Here is a 19,466-nt window from a genome sequence, read left to right as displayed (position 1 = left end):
TAGATAGAGGTGCTTTGAACGTATCTGAACCAGATTGGGTGTACATATTTATTCGGCAAAACAATCTTAAAAGTAAGTAAATAATAAAAGGAAATAATATAAAATAGCATGAATTATTATAAAATCCGAAATCTCCATATTTTACGTCTGTGTGGATGCTCCGTTTGCGCACGATTTTCATAATCGTTTGCATAACGTTGGAAGAACATCATATCAAATCGTTTCACGACTATTACTATCAATGTTTGGTTACGGGGGAACCTTTTGAAAAACTGTAACAGAAACAATTCGACGACACAATCACGCTTTGCATGAGTGGTTTTGGATGTTATCTCGACTGTTTGTAGAACAGTTCCTCCATATAAGCGTTTTAACAGTTTTTAACAATTACATAACCTAACGACATCCCGCATAATTAAAAACAGTTGGGGATATAGTACTAACTATTAACTTAATATATTGGTAGCAGTACCAGTATGAAATTTCTTCCAAGTATCATTTTATTATACATGTTCAAAATTTTATTACCTCAATAAATTATGACAGGATCGTATCAGTGACAGTGACAATATGATATATGATTTAGTAAGTATAGTATAATAAGAGAATAAAAATTTGCAACCTTTGAATATTGTCTCTGGACCTTATCCAGGACTCTAACAGTGTACGACAAAGTTTCCTTATATTTTCTTAGCATTAGACATTAAATTAAAAAAAAACAACATTGACAACATTGTATGAGTTAGACAAGTCGTTATCATTTCACCTCTTGCGGATAATAACTAATATTGTTATTTTAAGATGTAGTTGTGAGCTTATGCATTTTTTCGCTCTTGGGTTCAGCATCTGCTAATTTTCACTTCACTTCGTTAAAATTTGTGTCGGCAACCCCACGCCAGGTTCGGAACTGAAAACTGTGTTCAAAATGGCTCCGAAAAAAAAGAATCACGCTGAGAAAAACACACAGAACGCGAAAAGTAAGTAAAACTATATTATATTATCGATAAAAACTAGTGAGATTAAATAAAACTAATGAAATTACAGAAACAAAGATCTCTGCTGAGCGGAGAGCGGAAAAAAAATCTACTGAAAGGCTGAACAATGCAGATCTGCACAAATAGGTAAGATTGTATAATCCATGTATAATATCAGAAATAAAAAATAAAAATCTCAACATTTAAATTTTTTAATTTTATTTTATTTTTTGTGGGAAAGAATTGGAACTATATTGGTTATGGTACAGGGAAGCTCTTTTTAAAAATATTTTACAATATGCGGAACGTATGATTGAGCGTTATTTTTACTACAAACTACTATAAGCAAACTATATCCATTGAAGTTGATGAAATCTATGATTTTGTATTCCAACGTAGCTAGAACATTCAGGTAGATTGTTTTGCTCGCCAAAAGTGGATGATATTTTAACCGTATCCAATAATGTAGCATGAAATATTTGTTCGAAAAAATCGCTCTTTTTGAATGGTAAACATGCTTAACAGCCCTTTCCCCATATGGTACTTTAACAGATAATCATAATACAGATTGTTAATATGGTCTGTGTTATTGTACATATACTGTTCACTTTACAATAAACGATAACGTTTAGAGACAATATAGAATATTCTCTATATATTGTAATTGATTATGCGGGATATTAAAAATACTGTGAATTCGGAATTCACGGTTCAACCAATTTATTTCACAGTTTGAATAATCGTTTGCTAAAGGTTTTTTTACGCTTTACCAAATCGTCAGTTGACTATTTAAGAAATCGTTTGGTTATAATCCTTATTTATGCGGGTAGGCATACTCAATACCAGGCTTGCAATTTCTCTAACGAGAATCACCGTCGTGCTCGGTTTTCGATTCTCGGTAGAGATTCTCTGAAACGCACCGCAGAGATTTTTATCCGAACCTCTGTAGAGAATCTGTAAATCAACACGACAGAGCGAACACACACTACAGTGGAAAAATGTTTTCACCACGGAGAGCGACAGCGACGGCAGCTGGCTTGGCTTGTTGCGTTTACCAACACATACGAAGCTGAACCACTCGCCCGAAACATTCATCGTTTGTTGATGCTATTATTATGCACACTATCGTGTTTGTTTTTGTCTTTGCTTTTTCGTGGCTTGAACCAGTCGGTTCTGTGTTTTCACCGGGGTGCACGGTAATTTTAAATTATTCAGAGACTGATTTATTTCGATTCAAGAGTCGCATCATGTATGAAGATGAAAACGACTGAGTGGAAAACCTTCAAAATTCTGAGTTGTTTTCATCTAGCGAGTTCTAAATCCTGGGACTTAGCAAAGACTCACACTTTTTCGAGCAAAATAGATAAAAACAACTCAGAGAGATTCAAAACACAAGATGATTGTTTGGATGCGACGCTCGGAGTGGTTGACGAAAAAATAATGGTAAGCACAATATATTTAGAATTCAAATAATAATAATGTGATTTTAAATGAAAATTTAACTAATCAACCCAAGCAACCAGAATTCCCTTAAAAAGGTTCCATAGAAGCTTAATCAGCTCTCGTTTGTGTCTGAAGAGAATGCTAATCAGCCCAAAATTTAAGTTCTTAAAGCTACTTTCAAGTTCGTTTAGGTGGCTGTAGAGAACGCTATTCAGCTTCTAAGAGAATGTCAAGAAACTTCTACGCGCCGAAAAAAAATCCAATTGACAGATTGCTCTGACAACCACATGTCAGATTGCTAGGTTGCCGGTCTATCATGGTCTATCTCATTGATTTTAATTATATTGTTTTGATTACAAAAGCTGCTTACACGCCTAGAGAATTGAACCGCTGCTCTCTAGGTTGCAATGAATCTCACCAGCCTCTCGACCAATCCAGCAATAGCTAATTGCCACTGTAATGATTAGTATTTAAACTTAATGTCAATTGAGATGATTGAGTGGGTTGGTCAATAGAAGGTACCTTATTTCGTTCAAAGGACTTTCAGTACACAATATGAATCATAACAAAAATTTGCATCATCAAAAATTTATTCGAATATCTTATTTAGCATTTATAAGAAAAATTCGAAAAAATCTTGAACTCCATTTGTAAATATCAGTACAGATATAAACAAAACAAATACCATGACAAGAAATTGACAGACATTTTTGACATGTCGCTTAGAATTCCCATATAGGTTCTTTAAAACACCTTCAAGTATCTTAATGGTGCGCTTTAGAATGTTACGCGAATGTTATCGACCTTCTTGAAAAACATTTTTGACATATCGCTTAGAATTTCCATATAGGTTCTTTAAAACACCTTCAAGTATCTTAATGATGCGCTTTAGAATGTTACGCGAACGTTATCGACCTTCTTGAAAAACATTTCTGACATGTCGCTTAGATTTCCCATATAGGTTCTTTAAAACACCTTCAAGTATCTTAATGGTGCGTTTCGGAATGTTACGCGAACGTTATCGACCTTCTTGAAAGAAGTTCCATTAAAAGCGCTTAGAAGTTCCGTTATCGATAGTTTAACCTTTCAAAGGGCTATGGAAGTTCCTGAGTAACTTTTACGCGACAAGAGTCACCTGAAGTTCCCGTAATACATTTTGTCAGCCAAATGTGAACTTCGGAGTTCGGAGTTAAGTAAAATCGCGACTTTTGGTTGCTTGGGAATTTTTTCCTATAGGAATCGTTACGGTAGCCGGATAAAATTTCAAGTTTTGCAACTGGAGGTTCGCCGGAACACTTATGACAGGGCTGTAACATCAAATGTTCGACGCCGGCAATCTACCTGATGTAGTAGCAGAACTATGGCGAGCGTTATCTAACATAGGAAAATCCGATGCGGACAGTGGCCGTCTGTTAAATATAAACGAACATCTCGCCCTGGTCAGAAGGCTGGTCATAATGATGAACATCATCACTTTTGGATTTGATTGGTAACTATTTTTTTTCGTACTGCAGTGTCCTTATCGTAAGATTTTAAAATTCACGAGTTTTGTTTTTTTAGCCATACTCAATCTAGCTTAATTTTCTCTACAGGTCAATTCCAGTAAGGATGCCTTAGGGGAATCTTGTTTCTATCCGCAGCAATTCTCAATTGAGATAGAATGACTATTCCGATAGAGGCAATGATGGGGACGATGGTAGCGGCAGGTTGGTGTGGTCGAGGAGAAAGCAATTATCGGTTCAACCTTATTGGTAACCACCTGAAGAACAGCCAGGATCGATACTACCGGAAGGTTAGGCAGGATACACGGTACAGCAACAGTCGTGATAAAAGCAATAAAAGTACCGTGTCGTGTCGTACGTGGACGAAAAACGAACAAGCATCGGTTTCGGCTCATCACGTAATCTGCGGCGGTCGGAAACTCGGACCGAATCCCTCGAAGATTTCATTGTCAAACAATGATAAATAAGGCAGGTTCTGTGTGGTTACCTTTCGGAATTGCTTTCTGCTACTTCAGTCCAACTGGAAAATACTGGCCACACTCGTTTACCTGGCTGAAGGCTTTTTGTTCCAAAATTTACGCCAGACGATTCCGTGGGTCCCAGGCTCAACCTAAATGCAGATTTCGGTTCACCGACTTATTTCTCTTCATTAATTTTAGTCGCTATACAAGCGAATTTCACTCCTAATTTGACAACAAAACAAACACGCATATTCCTTGGAATTGAAATTAAATTTTCACGCATTTGTTTAATTTTATTTTTCGAAACCGAAAATTAAGTTCTCTAAAAAAATATAATCCCTTTCGAAACCGTGTCAAATTTCAAAAATTCTGAGTTGTTTTGACTCAGACCGTTAAGACGCTCCTTAATAATGCCTGATTAAAAACAACTCAGAATTCGCGAAAACCCCTAGAATTCATTTTTGAGTTTTGCCGTCCTAATCAAAATTTGAGTTCCCAGTTTTGGCGCATTTTGAATTGTTTTCCTTCAAATCTGAGTCAGGGAGAATTAGAGTGTGCTCTACAGTGACAAATTGTCGCACGCCGGAGCTATTGAAATTAGGTGTGTGTGGCTTTCGAAACCGGGATGCGATTAATGTGGGGAGAGGAACAAAAAAACTCACCCGGGTGATTTGCAGCTATCGCACGGGGGTGATTTATTCTCCGTTCTCCGTCGTTCTCGGTAGAGAATGGCATCTCTGCTCAATACTAAGTTCGGCAGCCGAACTCGAATTTATCCTTTTTTTTCGAGGGTAGCTGATTTTCAGGGAATTAAAGGATGATTAAAATTTGTTGTACCCGGATGCTGCTGTTCCGGTACATTGCATTGCAATTACAGAGCGGTGGAAAGTTTTGACATTTCCCGGGCCCTTATTCTGCGCCGCGCATGAGGTGACGATAGTCGAGTCACCCAAGTCACTCTATTCCAGTAGTCGGTTTAGGTGAGGAACGTCACTTCGGATGAACTTTTTGAGTTCTTACCCTATTCTGATAGTCACCGTGGGTGAGAATCGTCGCATTCGGGTGACGATTTTAGGCGACAATTGTCGGTACCTTTTCAGGTGGCGACGAGAGAGAAATTGAATGGAAAATTGATACAAAATGGAATAATTAGGCTCTAAACGTTTAATTACACTAAAGTATGATAGTTTTAGAATCAATCAAAACAAAAATCACTTCAATTTTTGATTTTTTCAATCATTTGTGCAGCAAAAAAAATGTTTATTGGACGTTGAAAATAAATTTAAACATAGAGAATTGAAAGAGGTTATAATTTCATTTTATACAACTTCATTTACTGCCGTTCTAAGCAAGATTGTCCCATGTGGAAAAACGTGCAAACGAGAAAAACGCGATTGAAATATCAGCTATATTTCCAATTTTTCTCTCAAACTAAAAATTTTCCGACAGCTTTTTTGTAGTGAACAGTTCAAGTTAATCATTTTACAATGTTTTCTGCCAAAAAATACATTTCCTACGAAAAAACAGCAAATTAGAGCTAAAAATGCTCCGTGTGACACTTTTGCGTAGAATCAGAACGCATGCTGATGCTAGTTCTACGAAAGACTGTCACACGGCTACAATTTTTCTATCATTTTAAAAGCTTGCGTAGTTTATTTTTTTCCCAAAAACTCATGGTAAACCGTAATTTGAGAAATACGTTCCTCTTTGTTTATAAAAATGTATAGTTGAGTATGGATCTTGTAAGTAGTGCCTACCGAAAAGTGTTTAGTAAAAATTTCTCTGAATAAAACACTCAAGGCTTCTCGCTCCTCCTCTGCCCTCTATTTTAGTGTTCTTTTCAGTGAATAACATTAAATTCAACAGTTTGAACTCATATTAAGACAATTTTTTGGTAAAATTTGCATTTTTCATAGAATTTTCTCTAGTGTGACATTCTTGCGTAGAACTATCAACATAGAGACAACCACCTTGATGAAAATTTCGTATAAGTTCAGAACAAAGTATACTTGTTTGTGTTTTTATTCGAAAGTTAACACTAAAAGAGACCGTTTCCAGCAAAAAAGTGAAAATGAACCAAAAGTCACATGGGACATTCTTGCTTAGAACGGCAGTTTACATCCATCGAAATTTGAAAAAAAACACATTTTTTGCACTTCACTAAATCTTATCCGATTCCCGTCGCGGGGGGTATTTCACTTTCACCCGGTAATGTTGTTTTCTAACAAAATAAGCTTTGAAGTCCTGTACTGAACCGTTGTTTATCCACGTCGAGGTGTCGTATCCCATGTGTTGATCCGTATGCAAAGGACCGGTTTATTGAGGCAGCAGCCGTCGATTTCCGCTTTTCTGGTGGATGTTTTTTTTTCAAGTCGCTCCAGGAACCAAACATATATGATCAAATTCTGTCCGATTCGCTTTATTCGCAGCTCCAAAAGTGATTCCAGCTGCTTGCTTAAACCTTGCAACCCGATAGTGACCGTTTGCGTACCGAAATTTGTACATTTTGATTTAAAATTTAATTTTAACATTTGGAATCGCGAACGAATACAAAATACAAACCGAACAAATTTGACACTTGAGTTCATTCGGTCGCTCACCAGAAATGAACATCTGTCACTTTACCCATATCGACTCCGGGAATAAGGTGACAAATCTCACGGTGACTCGAGGTGAGGTGACAATCGTCACGTCACGCGCGGCGCAGAATAAGGCCGCCGGTCTAAGAAAACTTCCGGGTGTTACTTCCCACGGGAAGTAAAGAACATCCGGAAGTTTCCGGACATTCCAAGCCGCTCACCATATGATGACAATGACGGACAGAATTTTACGCTGACACGGTGAACATGCATTTCATTATGAAGTTCCTTCATAGTCTTCCGGTAATTGTTCCGGAACGACATAATTTTGCGACGTGTTCGTTGGTTGCTGTTCCGGTTCGGACTGAACTCGCTAAGTGTTTTCAGTCCAACAAAGAGAGTTCAATTTTTAGTTCATAAGGTCGAACTCAGCTTTGATCCCTCGCCGAAGGAGAAAAAGGGATCAATTTTGAGTTCGCAGTTCGAACTCCGTTTTGATCCATCGCAAGGAGGAAAAAAGGGTACTTAACTTTAAGTTCATAGAATCGAACTATGTTTTGAACCTCGCGTCATACTTAATTTTGAGTTAAAAAAAAAGAGCGTGTAAAAAAAAGCCAAGCATAACCAGAGGTGCCAGGTGCCCTGAATTTTCAGGATTTCAAAAAATAATATTAAAACACCAACAAAAACAACTGGGCAGAGTGTTCAGATTTTTCGTCAGAGTTTGGTTGGAAAACTGTCAGATTTTGGTCGGAAAACTGTCGGGGTAGGAAAACTAATCGATTTCGATCTGGAAATGACCCGGTTTTTACGACAGCTCACTCGCAAAAACTTATCGTCGTATAAGGAAAGTTGTGTCACCAGGGCACTGAATTGGTCTGAATTTGGATGAATTCTGTTTGTTTTCGGACCGATTCACGGGTTGAACGGACCAAAACCCGACCGATTTTTCGATCCGGGTACCCACAGCAACTAACCAAGCTGGCACCGTCGTACACGCTCGTATTTATTTAACCAATTTTCCCGCACTCAGAAATAAATAAAATATCAAACAATTATTTTTTAGGTATTTCCACGTTTCTCCCTCTTTACGCACAAGGATATTTCTCATGGTGTAATTACTGGGATATTTCTCACTGAGAAATATTTCTGCGATTAAAATTTATGCATTGAGAAATGGAGGATTGTTATGGAAGCGACATCTGGAGGCCAGAAAAAAAATTGAGCCGGGACGTAAAGGCAAACGCTTAAAGCAGAAATTAACATAAAAGAAACAGACGAAAATCGTTTGAAAATCGTTCGTCCTTTTTAAAAATGATTCACATTCAAAAAGAATAGAATATGCATGCAGTCAAGTAGAGAGGCAGTTTGCAACTGAAGAATCTAGCACGTGCTCATACCCGTTTAGTTGGGACTCAAACACACAAATCACAAAGCGTTTGTTTGAACAAAATATCCCGTTTTTTTACGCAACGCAGGAGTATTCAGCGGCCATGGCGGCTCGGAAGAACGCGAAGCCGAATTACCAGTCCCTATTTTTCTCCAATAAATATAATTTTTGCTAGAATTTTGTATTTTATTAATTCTTATTGAAGAAACCAATTAAACCAACCAGCATTACCTTTTAAATCAGTAAATGGGAAAACGGTATTATTTACTATTTTGCTAGGTGAATGCGAAAAAGGTAAAATATACCATTTTGCTAGGTGAATTGAAAAAAGGTATAATTTACCTTTTTGCTAGGTGAATGAAAAAAAGGTAAAATTTACCTCGAAAGAGGGGTGGAAAAAATTCACCTCGCAAAAAGGTAAATTTTACCTTTTTTTTATTTTCCGTGTGTCAATTGCATGCACGCTCAATTTTTTTAAACCATTAATGACTATATTTCAACCGTTTTATGCTTTTTCCAAAATAACTTCGATAATTGTTATTTTTCAACCGTTATCAATTGTTGAATTTTAACCATTTTAGATGTTCTGATCAAAACAAAGGAAACGGTTAAAATTCAAACATTAAAATGGAAGAAAGTTTGTTTGTTTTCAATTTCAAAACGCGTTCAAAGTGTTTGCGAGTTTTGCAGCGCATTTATTCTCCGTTTTGTTGTTTCTTCAATGTTCTTACCGGGCAAGCTTTATATTCGCGGAACTGGAGAAGATCCAAGAAGCAGCTTCAGCGGAACAAATGTAAGTGCCGGTAAAAAATTATACTTTCGTCCGAAAACATAACCTTTAATTTACGAACGTTCGGTTCTCATTAAAAACCGGACAAGAAATAGAATTCTCTTGCAAGGAGCATCGAAAACGGATGCCAAATATAATCAGCTGCCGGCTAGTTCATCAGTGGGAAAATGTTTATTTGCAGGAATCTCAACGAAGCTCACCGAAATGGTGTGAAAATGGAGGTGATGAAGATGGACGGGAGTTGGTCCTACCGTCGGCAGTGGTGAGGGTGACAAAAATAAAAAACTTGGAGGCTCGACCAGCATTCCATTGCGATTGTATTTTTGGGATGGGTTCCCATGAAAATTTTCTGGATGAAAAAGGAATCAATGGGTGTCAATGGTGCGTATGAATTCATCAGTTAGTTTTTTAAGTATCCTTTTTGTCGCAAAATTATAATCCCGTGTTTATTCCAAGAAACGGAAATCCATATTAACAAAGCTTAAATTAAAATCTGATTTGATTGATCCTGGATCTTCCTGGCACGATTGACGCAAAAGAGATGTTCCGATTTTTTTTCGAGAGAGTGGATTATGACACCCGGTTTGGGCTCGATGCTGTTCAGAATAATATGACGAACAATGAGAATGTGATTTATCTTCGCCCCTGATCCTAATGATTGAACTGGAACTGAAAGGAAACCGTATCGACTAAGCTTTATCTTCTACTGTGATGAATAATGAAAATATTCAGTGTTTTGCATACTTCAAATTTGGCATATGAAATTAATTTAAGTAAATTTTTCAATAAAATTAAAATTTAATTCAAAAAGTTTCAATTTATCTTCTATATAATCCTCATTACCTTTTTTTTCGATGAAAACGGTTATTTTTCAACCATTATCCCGATTATCTTCCTTTTGGAATACGGTTAAAAAATAACCATAATCCAAGTTCTCCTTCAAATCTCATTTAATGAGTATTCGCGGTAAAGTCATTGAATGAGTTAACCCAGGAAAACTTTGATTATGGTTATTTTTCAAGCATTAATGGTTTAGCCTGGCTCAGCGTGTGAATTTTTAGACTATTGAGAGAATCTGATTTGACATATAACACGGGAAATAAAAAAAAGGTAAAATTTACCTTTTTGCGAGGTTATTTTTTTTCCACCCCTCTTTCGAGGTAAATTTTACCTTTTTTCAATTCATCTAGCAAAATGGTAAATTTTACCTTTTTCACATTCACTTAGCAAAATAGTAAATAATATCGTTTTCCCATTCACTGATTTGATAGGTAAATGCTAGTTGGTTTGGTTGGTTTCTTCAATAAAAAGTGAAAACAAAATTCATTTAAAAATTTATATTTATTTTAAATATAAATAGGGACAATTATTGAGCTAAGTCCTTTTTTCGCCAGGCTCGTGGCAATTCGGCTTCGCGTTCTTCTGCGCCATAATGGCGACTTATCCAGTCAGGTCCGGCTTTTCCGGAATGATATCTGGAGGATGACGTGGAATACACCTCGAAGCTGGGCTGATCTTAAACAAAAGCAAATTATTATGATGAGAACCAGCACAACTAAATGATAGCTAAGAAAACACTTACCATTCTGTTCCGATTTTTTCATATTTTCACGAAACAAAACTGAACGACAAAACAGCTTAACCTCAATAAACGGATTCGGCCAAAAGTTCTTTTGTTCGAGATGATAGTACCGTTTCGTTTAGCTCAATCCAGGTCAATTTCACTTCGCTACGAGGTAAGTTTTATCTTATTTGGATTTACCTTTTTTTCTAGGTGAATAATTATTATACTTTTTTATTGAGCTCAATTCAGGTGAACTTCACCTCGCTATGAGGTAAGATTTACCTATTTTGGATTCACCTTTTTTCTCGGTGAATTGTACCTTTTTCCAACCTCGATTCAGGTCAATTTTACCTCGCTGTGAGGTGAGTTTCACCTCGAAGAGGTAGAAGTTACCTTTTTGGCTTTCACCTTGCTATCTCGGTAAATTTTACCTTTTTTATTTTCCGTGTAACAATTCCGCACTCACTAACACCATCACATTCTTTATATAAAATATCATGTGCTAAAAGTTGAAAAGGGACTATATGGAAAAAGGATCAACATCAGAGTTCAGTTACTTCAAATTATTTCTACCAAAAAATCAACTTTCATACGCATACGTTGCCATCTTTAACAAACTGCGCAGATTGCACCTATTTAGACCCCCGTGCAAATAATTTGCGCGCAGTAAAATCTGCTCAAAGACCTATACATAGACATTGACACATATCGATATTCTCTACATCTTTGGATAAAATTGAATTAAAAACAATTGAGGCTGGTGTGTCAGTAAAAATCTTCAGTGAATCCATAAGTTTTTGGCTAATTTTTCAGTAATTCGAAAACGTCCGAATAGTGCATGATTTATTTGTTCCACTTACATTCTTGTACCCGAACGTACATCAGAATGCATTCTGTTAACTGCATAATAACCAAAACCATTCCTTGGATAATTTTCATTATTGATTTTTTAAATGATTTGTGCTGTAGAAACCAAACCGCAAATCCAATAGAGTACCGCGTGGTTTTACTGCAAATATTATCGAGGGAATTAAAAGTTATCTACAATGAAAGTGTTGAATGTTTTAGGAATCCAGTTCTTAAGATTAATAAGAATAACCGTTTTTCATCTAACCACCTAGTGGACACATGTTCAGAAAAATACAAAAAAAAAAACAGGGACGTGTGATATCTATATAATTATAATAAAACAACTGAATTGCTTCAATTATTGTTATTTGTTTATTTTTATACTGGATAAATATTTCAATTTTTATTGAAATTAAAGTTTGAAAATACCTGAGGTAAAAATAATAAAACTGTTTAAAGAATGCTAGCTTTGCTTGGAATTTATTTGAATTTTTAGCAAAGTTCGACATTGCCTGAAAAAAAAACTTATTGCAAAATAATGAATAAAATGAAACATTTTTTTTTTATATATATAGATGTAGGTAGTAACATACTCAGCTGATTTATATTTATGACTTCATTTGTTTCTTCTTTACAGTAGAATTTATTTGATTAGTTTTTGGCAGTAAATACTTGCATATAGATAATGTTTGTGTATTTTTTATATTATGCTGAAATCGTAGTTCCGGCAATAAACTCCACTTTTTAAACAGTCCTTTCACGCTTAGAAATATGCTGTTTTGCATACAGGTATTTATGTATAATTTGTTATGTTTCCTTCTACATTCGCAGTTTATAATTGTTTAGTTTTTGATATTTGTTAAATTTTATAATCTATTAGCATTTCGGCACGTGTTTGTGCTAGTTCTTCTGAGAACTTTATGTTGTAAATTTACCTAGGAAAACATATAAATAAATGAGGTATTTTAACTAAACTGAATTTATACTAAATTAAAATTAGATTCTTCTTCTAACTGAAATCTTGGCTAATCTTTCGGCACAGAAACGGTGGCACAAAGTTCGTCAAGAAACAAAAAATTCATGAAAAGCCCGAGATGATAGTTGTGTTGTGAGTGTTGATCAGATTTTCTATAAGTATCTCTGTTTTCTGGTTTGAATGTGTTTGTCTAGTTAGTAGCGCTAAGTCTAACTCAGTTCATCTACGTTGCAATCAACAACGCAAATTGATTGATTTGGTAGTTAAGAGTAACTCGTATCTTAGAGATAATAGTGTTTCTATTATGATAATTATTTTCTTTAAATATTTTATACATCAGCTAGTAAGTAGTTTGTTTCCATCATTTTTCTCTACTGGTTTATAAAATGGAAGTCAAGGCTATAACCTAATTTCTTATGCTAATTTACTATTTCAAAGTAGTAAAACCAGAATAGACAAGTTTTGGATTTGTTTGGTACACCCATACTGAATCTAGATAACATTTTGCACAATTTATGTTTGCTTTGCAAATGTAAAGAAAGCTAAAATAAGTAAACAGCACACTAACAGTGATTAACTAATTTTGAAAAAAAGGGCCGTTTGTATAACAAAATAGAGTTGGAAACAAAGTATGGAAGAGCATCTATAATACTGGGTACGAAAGTACAACGAGAGATATACTATAAATTAACAAGGGCAATGATGCGCTGTATAGAAATACAAATTTAACTGAACTGAACTAAAGTTTTAGATAATAATTTGTTATTCTATCTAAAAATTGGAAAAAAATATCAAGTTTAAAAATGAAATGTTACAGGTCTTTTTCTTGTGCATTCATTAAACAAACTGAAACCGTTGCCTAACTTGACGAACCAATTTTTTCTTGCCTTTATATGCGATGGTGATGTTTTCAATTAACCTTGAAAAATGGGCCGGTCCGTCGCGAGCCAACATGAATGTGTCCCGAGCTTTACTCAGGAAATCAATAAAGTCACTATAGTGTCTCGGCGAAATATGCGATAGTCTACAACATAAGGGAATCGTATTATTCTTAGAGAATCTCAAAAAAAGAACAAGGCTTACCGTGAATGTGTAGTATTGACATATGCTGAAACTGCAGCTTCTAAAAGTTGATTCAATGGTTCTCGATCATAGCTGAGCTTCATACACTGTCGCATGTTGTTGCCTTTATGAATAAAAAGCGCATATTTAAATTTGTTTATATTTTTATAATTCTACAAATAACTTACCGCGACCATGAGCGTTGAAATTATGCATTCCTGGTGTGGGCACACTACAACGACGCAAAATATCCGATAGAACAGTAGCACATTGAACGTTTTTGATTACTAATGGAATCATTTTAGATAATTCTGCTTTTCCCAATGAGTGTGACAAAGCGCAGGCCCAGTGTATGTCATTGATTGCCGGATGAGTATCTTGATTGTAGGCCAATTGAACATTTTTCATCGCTAACATGGCTAAATTGTAAGCTCGGGATGGATAACCGCGGTGTTCCATGTACCTGTTAAAAAAAAACGTTTAATTTTGGTTCCACTACAAAAGATAACATTTAATACCTAGCAATTGTAAACAGTTGACTAGATGTCATGATGTGAGTCGCTGCGTCAATTACAATATGGTATGCAGTCTCAAACGCCATTGCGTCGTTTTCGCACAAGGTAAGAGCATTCAATGCACAATTCGGAGGATCTTTCGTTGCACACTGCAAAGCCAACGTACGAGCACAATTGGATAAATCGTCTTGCTGCCTAAAGTTAAGATTCAATCTCATAATCGTCGAGTGAGACATAATAGTAGTTGCCACTGGCCCGGTAGCCTCTGTTGGAGTAAATAGATGGTACCTGAAAAAGTATTCAGTTAAATAAGTAGGTACACACATCAAACATTTTGAATCAATCATATCGATTTGAAAACTTACCAGTTCTGCATAATGGACATGAGCGCTTCTAAACCGACATGTGAAGCACAAGTTACTAACCAGCGTACCATTTCTCTGCGGCGCCAATTCAAACAAGTCAAAGTCATGCGCATCACCTGTAGTCCTAGTTCGAATGCAACACCAAGCAACGTTTGGCTACGTGGTCCATTTTCTGGTGTTGCAAATCTGAATGCGTCCTGGGCAAGCTGTAGAAAATATATAAATGACATCGTTCAATAAGAAAAAAATCTAAATTTCAACTTACCTTGAATAAATGCGACGAACTATGGATATTCCTACGAGCATTTTCCAGTACAGCGGAAAGTCTTTTTGTATCCCCTTTGGCGGCACTCAACATTGTTGAACTAAGCGAACACTGTTGTGTTTCGAGATGTCCTAGAGTCCACCAACGTGGATAGGGCGAATGCATGAAATTATTGTGCTGCATTTCAATTCCATTAATTGAACCTTCGCTTATGTTCTCTAATATCGGGAATCGCATAGCCCTAAGACCTATGTTAAATGCAAGATCTGGATACTGATTGAGCAATGAAGCAAATAAAAACCGGGCCAGTGTATGCATCGGCACCGATTCAGGATGAATCATTTCTCCAAGTCCACTCGTAGGTCCCCCTTCTAAGAGTTGAATACTTAAATTTTTCAACACATCGATTAACATTTGGTCTAGGTCGATATTTCTTAAGCGAGATATGAGTTGATCTTGTTGTTTACAAATGACATGTTGCGCATATAATCCATGGGGCATAATACGCTGCTTACTTAGTGCTAGTATTGCTGCTTCGAAAGCCAAAGTTAAGTAGGTTTCGTATTTGTCTTTACTGCCAGGAACGGGAATGTGCCGATATTTAGGAGGTATAATGTTTACGTCTTCTGGCTGTGGCCCATTTCCTTGACCATTTCCATTAGCTCCTATTTCAAAAGCCATGCGACTGATTTCATTTACCATAGCCTCCGGCATTATGCAAGCTTCAGTGAGGCAATCGAAAATGCATGCAATCGCGTCTAGCGGAAATTCAACGTCACAACCTACATTGCAGTCGATGCACTTCGACAGGCAGTTTGGTTTACGATTGATTTTAATAGGTTCTAGCACAGAAGCGGCTTTGGAAACTGAATTACCATTATTTGATGCATTACTTTTTGATTTAGATATTCCAGTATTATTTTCGATAGATTTTTTATTAATGGCACAATCAGGTTGATGTATTCTTATAGTTGTCATTGAAGAAGAAGATAGCGAACCACTACCTGATTCCCGATTACTGCACGTTGATTGTGTACTACTGGATGATGCAGTAGGTGTTTGGGATTTAGACGGTACTTTAGAGTTGCATCCAAGTACACCTGCATGTACGTCACATTCCATTGTAGGATGCGGCAGCGGCGGTGCTGCTGATGTGTGTCTTTCAAAAGGTTTAATAACACTACGAGAAGTGCTTGGTCCTGGCATGGAAGCTGCTGCCGCCACCATAACATGTGGTGGAGGAGGACCATTAAAAATAGAACCATACACACTATGATGAGGATTTGAATGCATTGCACAGTGACATGGTGGACCTTGTGCCGGTGATGACATGAACTGATTTGAAGACGAGGGTCCTCCAGAACTACAAGCCTGTGGTCCCATAGAAGAAGGATATTGCTTATCGATTGGCTTAGATTGAACTGACATTTTGCAGCACATATTTTTAATGCAGCACTGAGATTTGTCATGCTGAGAGCAAGACGGAATGTGAGATTTTGGCATCATTTCTGGATGATGATATTGCGCTAGAGGTGGTGGTGGCGGTGTCGGTAGTACGGCAGAAGAGGTTGATGGTCCTGGCATGGCCACATTCATTGGTGGTGGACCCATGTTGGGAACACCTGGAGGAGGTGGCGGCGCCTGAGTAGCACTTGATGGTTCACGTCGATCATCCTTGTGAACAGGGCAGTTACATTTTGGCCCCATTGTGGAATGTTCGTTGTTATGGAGCTGAGCTGGAGGAGGCATTACAGCAGGCGGGGGTGGAATGGGATGCATATGATGGGGTCCAATTTGTGCGCCCTGAGGAGGCGCAAGTAGAGGTGGAACAGGATGCTGTTGCTGCTGCTGGTGATGATGATGGTGGTGGTGATGGTGTAGATGAGGGTGGTGTTGGGCTGGCGGAACACTGAATTTCATGTAGCGATAATCTCGGCTGCAATGCGGCTGTTGTTGGTTGTGGAACATTTCAGCCGGATTTGGCATAAATGGATTACATTTAGTAGAATGACACATCACACTTCCGCGACTGTTCCTTATCATATTATTGTAGTAGTTGTGTTTCGAGCTAGAACTGTGTCCAGCTGAACCAACAGATTCATAGTAACACTTGATCTGTAGACATTTAGAGCAATCCTTTTTCATTTGAGGATGTTGGAATTGTTGTTGCTGAGGTGGTGGCGGGGGAGGTTGCATTTGATTTTGGTGAGCTGGACATTGACAGTTGATTTTACTACCCGATGACGACGAAGACGATGATGGTGTGGCTGATGATGATGGTGTTGCTGCTGCTGCTGATGATGACGATGATGATGATGATGATGATGATGATGATGATGGTGTTGCTGATGATGATGATGCCGTTCCAGATGTTGATGGAAGCGAACCAATTGGGGGCTGAATCTGTTGAAGTGTTTCCTTATTCTTGTTATAGGCAGCACTCGAAGATGAGGGACCTGGATCCACAGTCTTATTCATTTGACAACTACATACTGGCTCCGGCATTTTAGTTTCTACTATCTTTGGCTTATGCCGATGCCACAGCGCCTGTGCTTCCCGTTGAATTTCTCTCATAGTTCGTACTACGCTTACCGACAATCGGAGTGCTGATTCCACGTGACCATGAGAACGAAGTGAATCTATACGAGCAGCGGTCATCGATATCGGTTCATGCCACAGTGGCTGACCTAAACCATTAAAGTTAGATTTAGATGTTGTGCAATTACTGGTTGCTTTACTCGAACCTGCTATTTGAACTGAGTTCTGGCTAGATAAAGAATAATTTTCTGATTCCAAAATGTATTTCAGATGGTCATTGTCCCATGTCATTCCGACTGCATCTAATGCTTTGTGAAAAATGGTTCGTGGAGTTTTGTTAGTATTTCTACTAACCCAATTGCCATTATTTAGTTTTAGCCGTTTACAAGGTCTTCCGTTATTTTCATTGTTACGTTCATTAACAGCAGCTTGCGGACGTTTACTGCCACATTCAGGAGCCCTCGAAGGACCAGGTTGAGGTTCTTCAACTTCTACATCGACCTGGTTTGTTTTGCTAGTTTCTCCTTCCGATGGACAATTTTCTTTCACCTCACTGATTTGACTAGCTTCATTGAATTCTTCTGATTTCGCAGGTTTATCATCCGTTTTGCTACCTTCGCCACTATTATGGCATTTACAGTTATCTGTCGACGAATGTGAAGATGACGATGGACCAGCATCACTATCTGTCGGAACTAATGACATTCTGGATAAGCCAGATGGCCCCGGAATGGCAAGATCTTCGAATGAACTTAATACATTTCCTTTCGCTAAAATATCACAATGCTTATCCAATTTGTTTTCAGCACTTTCAAGCGCTGAAGGTGGAAGGTTGTGTTCGATCACTTTCAGTGACTCACAGCCTTGGTTGGCATCTTCCGTAACCATAAAATTCGAAGCTTCACAGTCGAAGAATTTGTTTGGTTTAATCTCATCGAAAAATACAGGGCGATTGCATTCACACTTGTCTTCCCCACAAATACAGGGACTATCTCCAAAAAAGTTGTCTTCTTTTGTCTGTTTACTTGGACCAATGCCGCTAGGACCAGGTAAAGGGTTATCGTTGTCTGCGTCCATTGATTCCCGAGAACTATCATCGTTTTCCGGTAGAATCTGATTTAGACTGTTGTTGTCGTTTAACAAATTCAAATAATTCTGTTCCGTTGGTTTGCTAGCCTCATTGTCAACGTTACCAAAATTAATGTCCTGCAAAATATTGTGCACCTGATCTACATCCTCTTCCATATTATCACGGTTCGGTTCGATCGGCACATTTTGATTAGCATTTTCATTGTTTTCCGCATTTTCCGCTTCATTATTATCTTCCATGTCATCATCGGAATCCGAATCAGATTCCGAACTATCATAGTTATCATTTTGATTCATATTGTTTGGACCATCCAGAACTGGTCCATTCATATTTGGCTCATTATACGGTCTATGTCGACGGTCGTTAATATTTACATTATTCTGATTATAGTACATCATATTTCTCAAATTGTTTTCACGGAAAAATCGATTTCTGTCCCGCTCTCTTTCCCGATTTGAACGCTCTCGTATGCTTTCTCTAGAAGAAGTCCGCAAGTCTGGATCTTCTTGAGGACACACTTCACTCTTGGACCACTTTTCCAGTAGAGCCTTCCAATGGAGACGTTCCGTATGCGTTGATTTAGGATTCAATACAATGCAGACCCACAGGGCACCTAGTTGATCCCATAATTGGCGACATTTTTCTGTCATTGGTGTTCCGTGATTTTTCCATAAGATCAGTCTTGGGTCATTCAGGAATTGCTCAGTTATAAGTGTAAGCATTCGGGCTCCATTTGAATCTTGTGCTCGCAACATTTCTCGTACTTTTCCAAAAAGTGAATTTAAGTGTTTACTGCTATAGTAATAGCTGCCCTGACCGAGGTAAGTTTTAACTGCTTCGCAAACTTGTGTTTCGTCAAGATGCCACGAATGATCGTCATCCTTGGATGCGCCGGCTGTAGGATCGGGTGCACCGCAAATGGAATTTATTTCTGATTTCTGTTGTAAAATTTCATCGGCCAATCGCTGAGCCGTGGGTAAGACCTCGGTGTGGTGTTCCGAGATTAGATATTGGATGAATTTTTGCAGCTGTTGTCTGTTCATTTGTAATAGCGTTTCTGTAAATTACACAAACAATTGTAATGTGAGATGATTATTATATTA

General features: G+C 37.5%; 1 protein-coding gene across 6 annotated transcripts in view; it reads right to left on the bottom strand.

Moving 5' to 3' along the window:
* Window positions 1–11,905: 11,905 nt before the first annotated feature.
* The window catches only part of LOC129749159 (uncharacterized), a 65,964-nt gene continuing 58,403 nt past the window's right edge, over window positions 11,906–19,466 (bottom strand). For all 6 annotated transcript variants that reach the window (XM_055744053.1, XM_055744054.1, XM_055744055.1 and 3 more), the window contains 6 exons: window positions 14,736–19,420; window positions 14,471–14,676; window positions 14,109–14,393; window positions 13,779–14,053; window positions 13,612–13,714; window positions 11,906–13,552 (listed from right to left, as the gene is read on the bottom strand). In XM_055744053.1, the coding sequence (XP_055600028.1) occupies window positions 13,366–13,552; window positions 13,612–13,714; window positions 13,779–14,053; window positions 14,109–14,393; window positions 14,471–14,676; window positions 14,736–19,420 (5,741 nt within the window). In that variant the 3' untranslated portion in view covers window positions 11,906–13,365. The remainder of the gene's footprint in view (window positions 13,553–13,611; window positions 13,715–13,778; window positions 14,054–14,108; window positions 14,394–14,470; window positions 14,677–14,735; window positions 19,421–19,466) is intronic.

Source organism: Uranotaenia lowii, chromosome 2 (genome assembly GCF_029784155.1).
Source record: "Uranotaenia lowii strain MFRU-FL chromosome 2, ASM2978415v1, whole genome shotgun sequence".
In the NCBI taxonomy this organism is placed as follows: domain Eukaryota; kingdom Metazoa; phylum Arthropoda; class Insecta; order Diptera; family Culicidae; genus Uranotaenia; species Uranotaenia lowii.
Note: the sequence above shows the minus strand (reverse complement) of the source record. Positions and strands in the feature narration are given on the sequence as shown.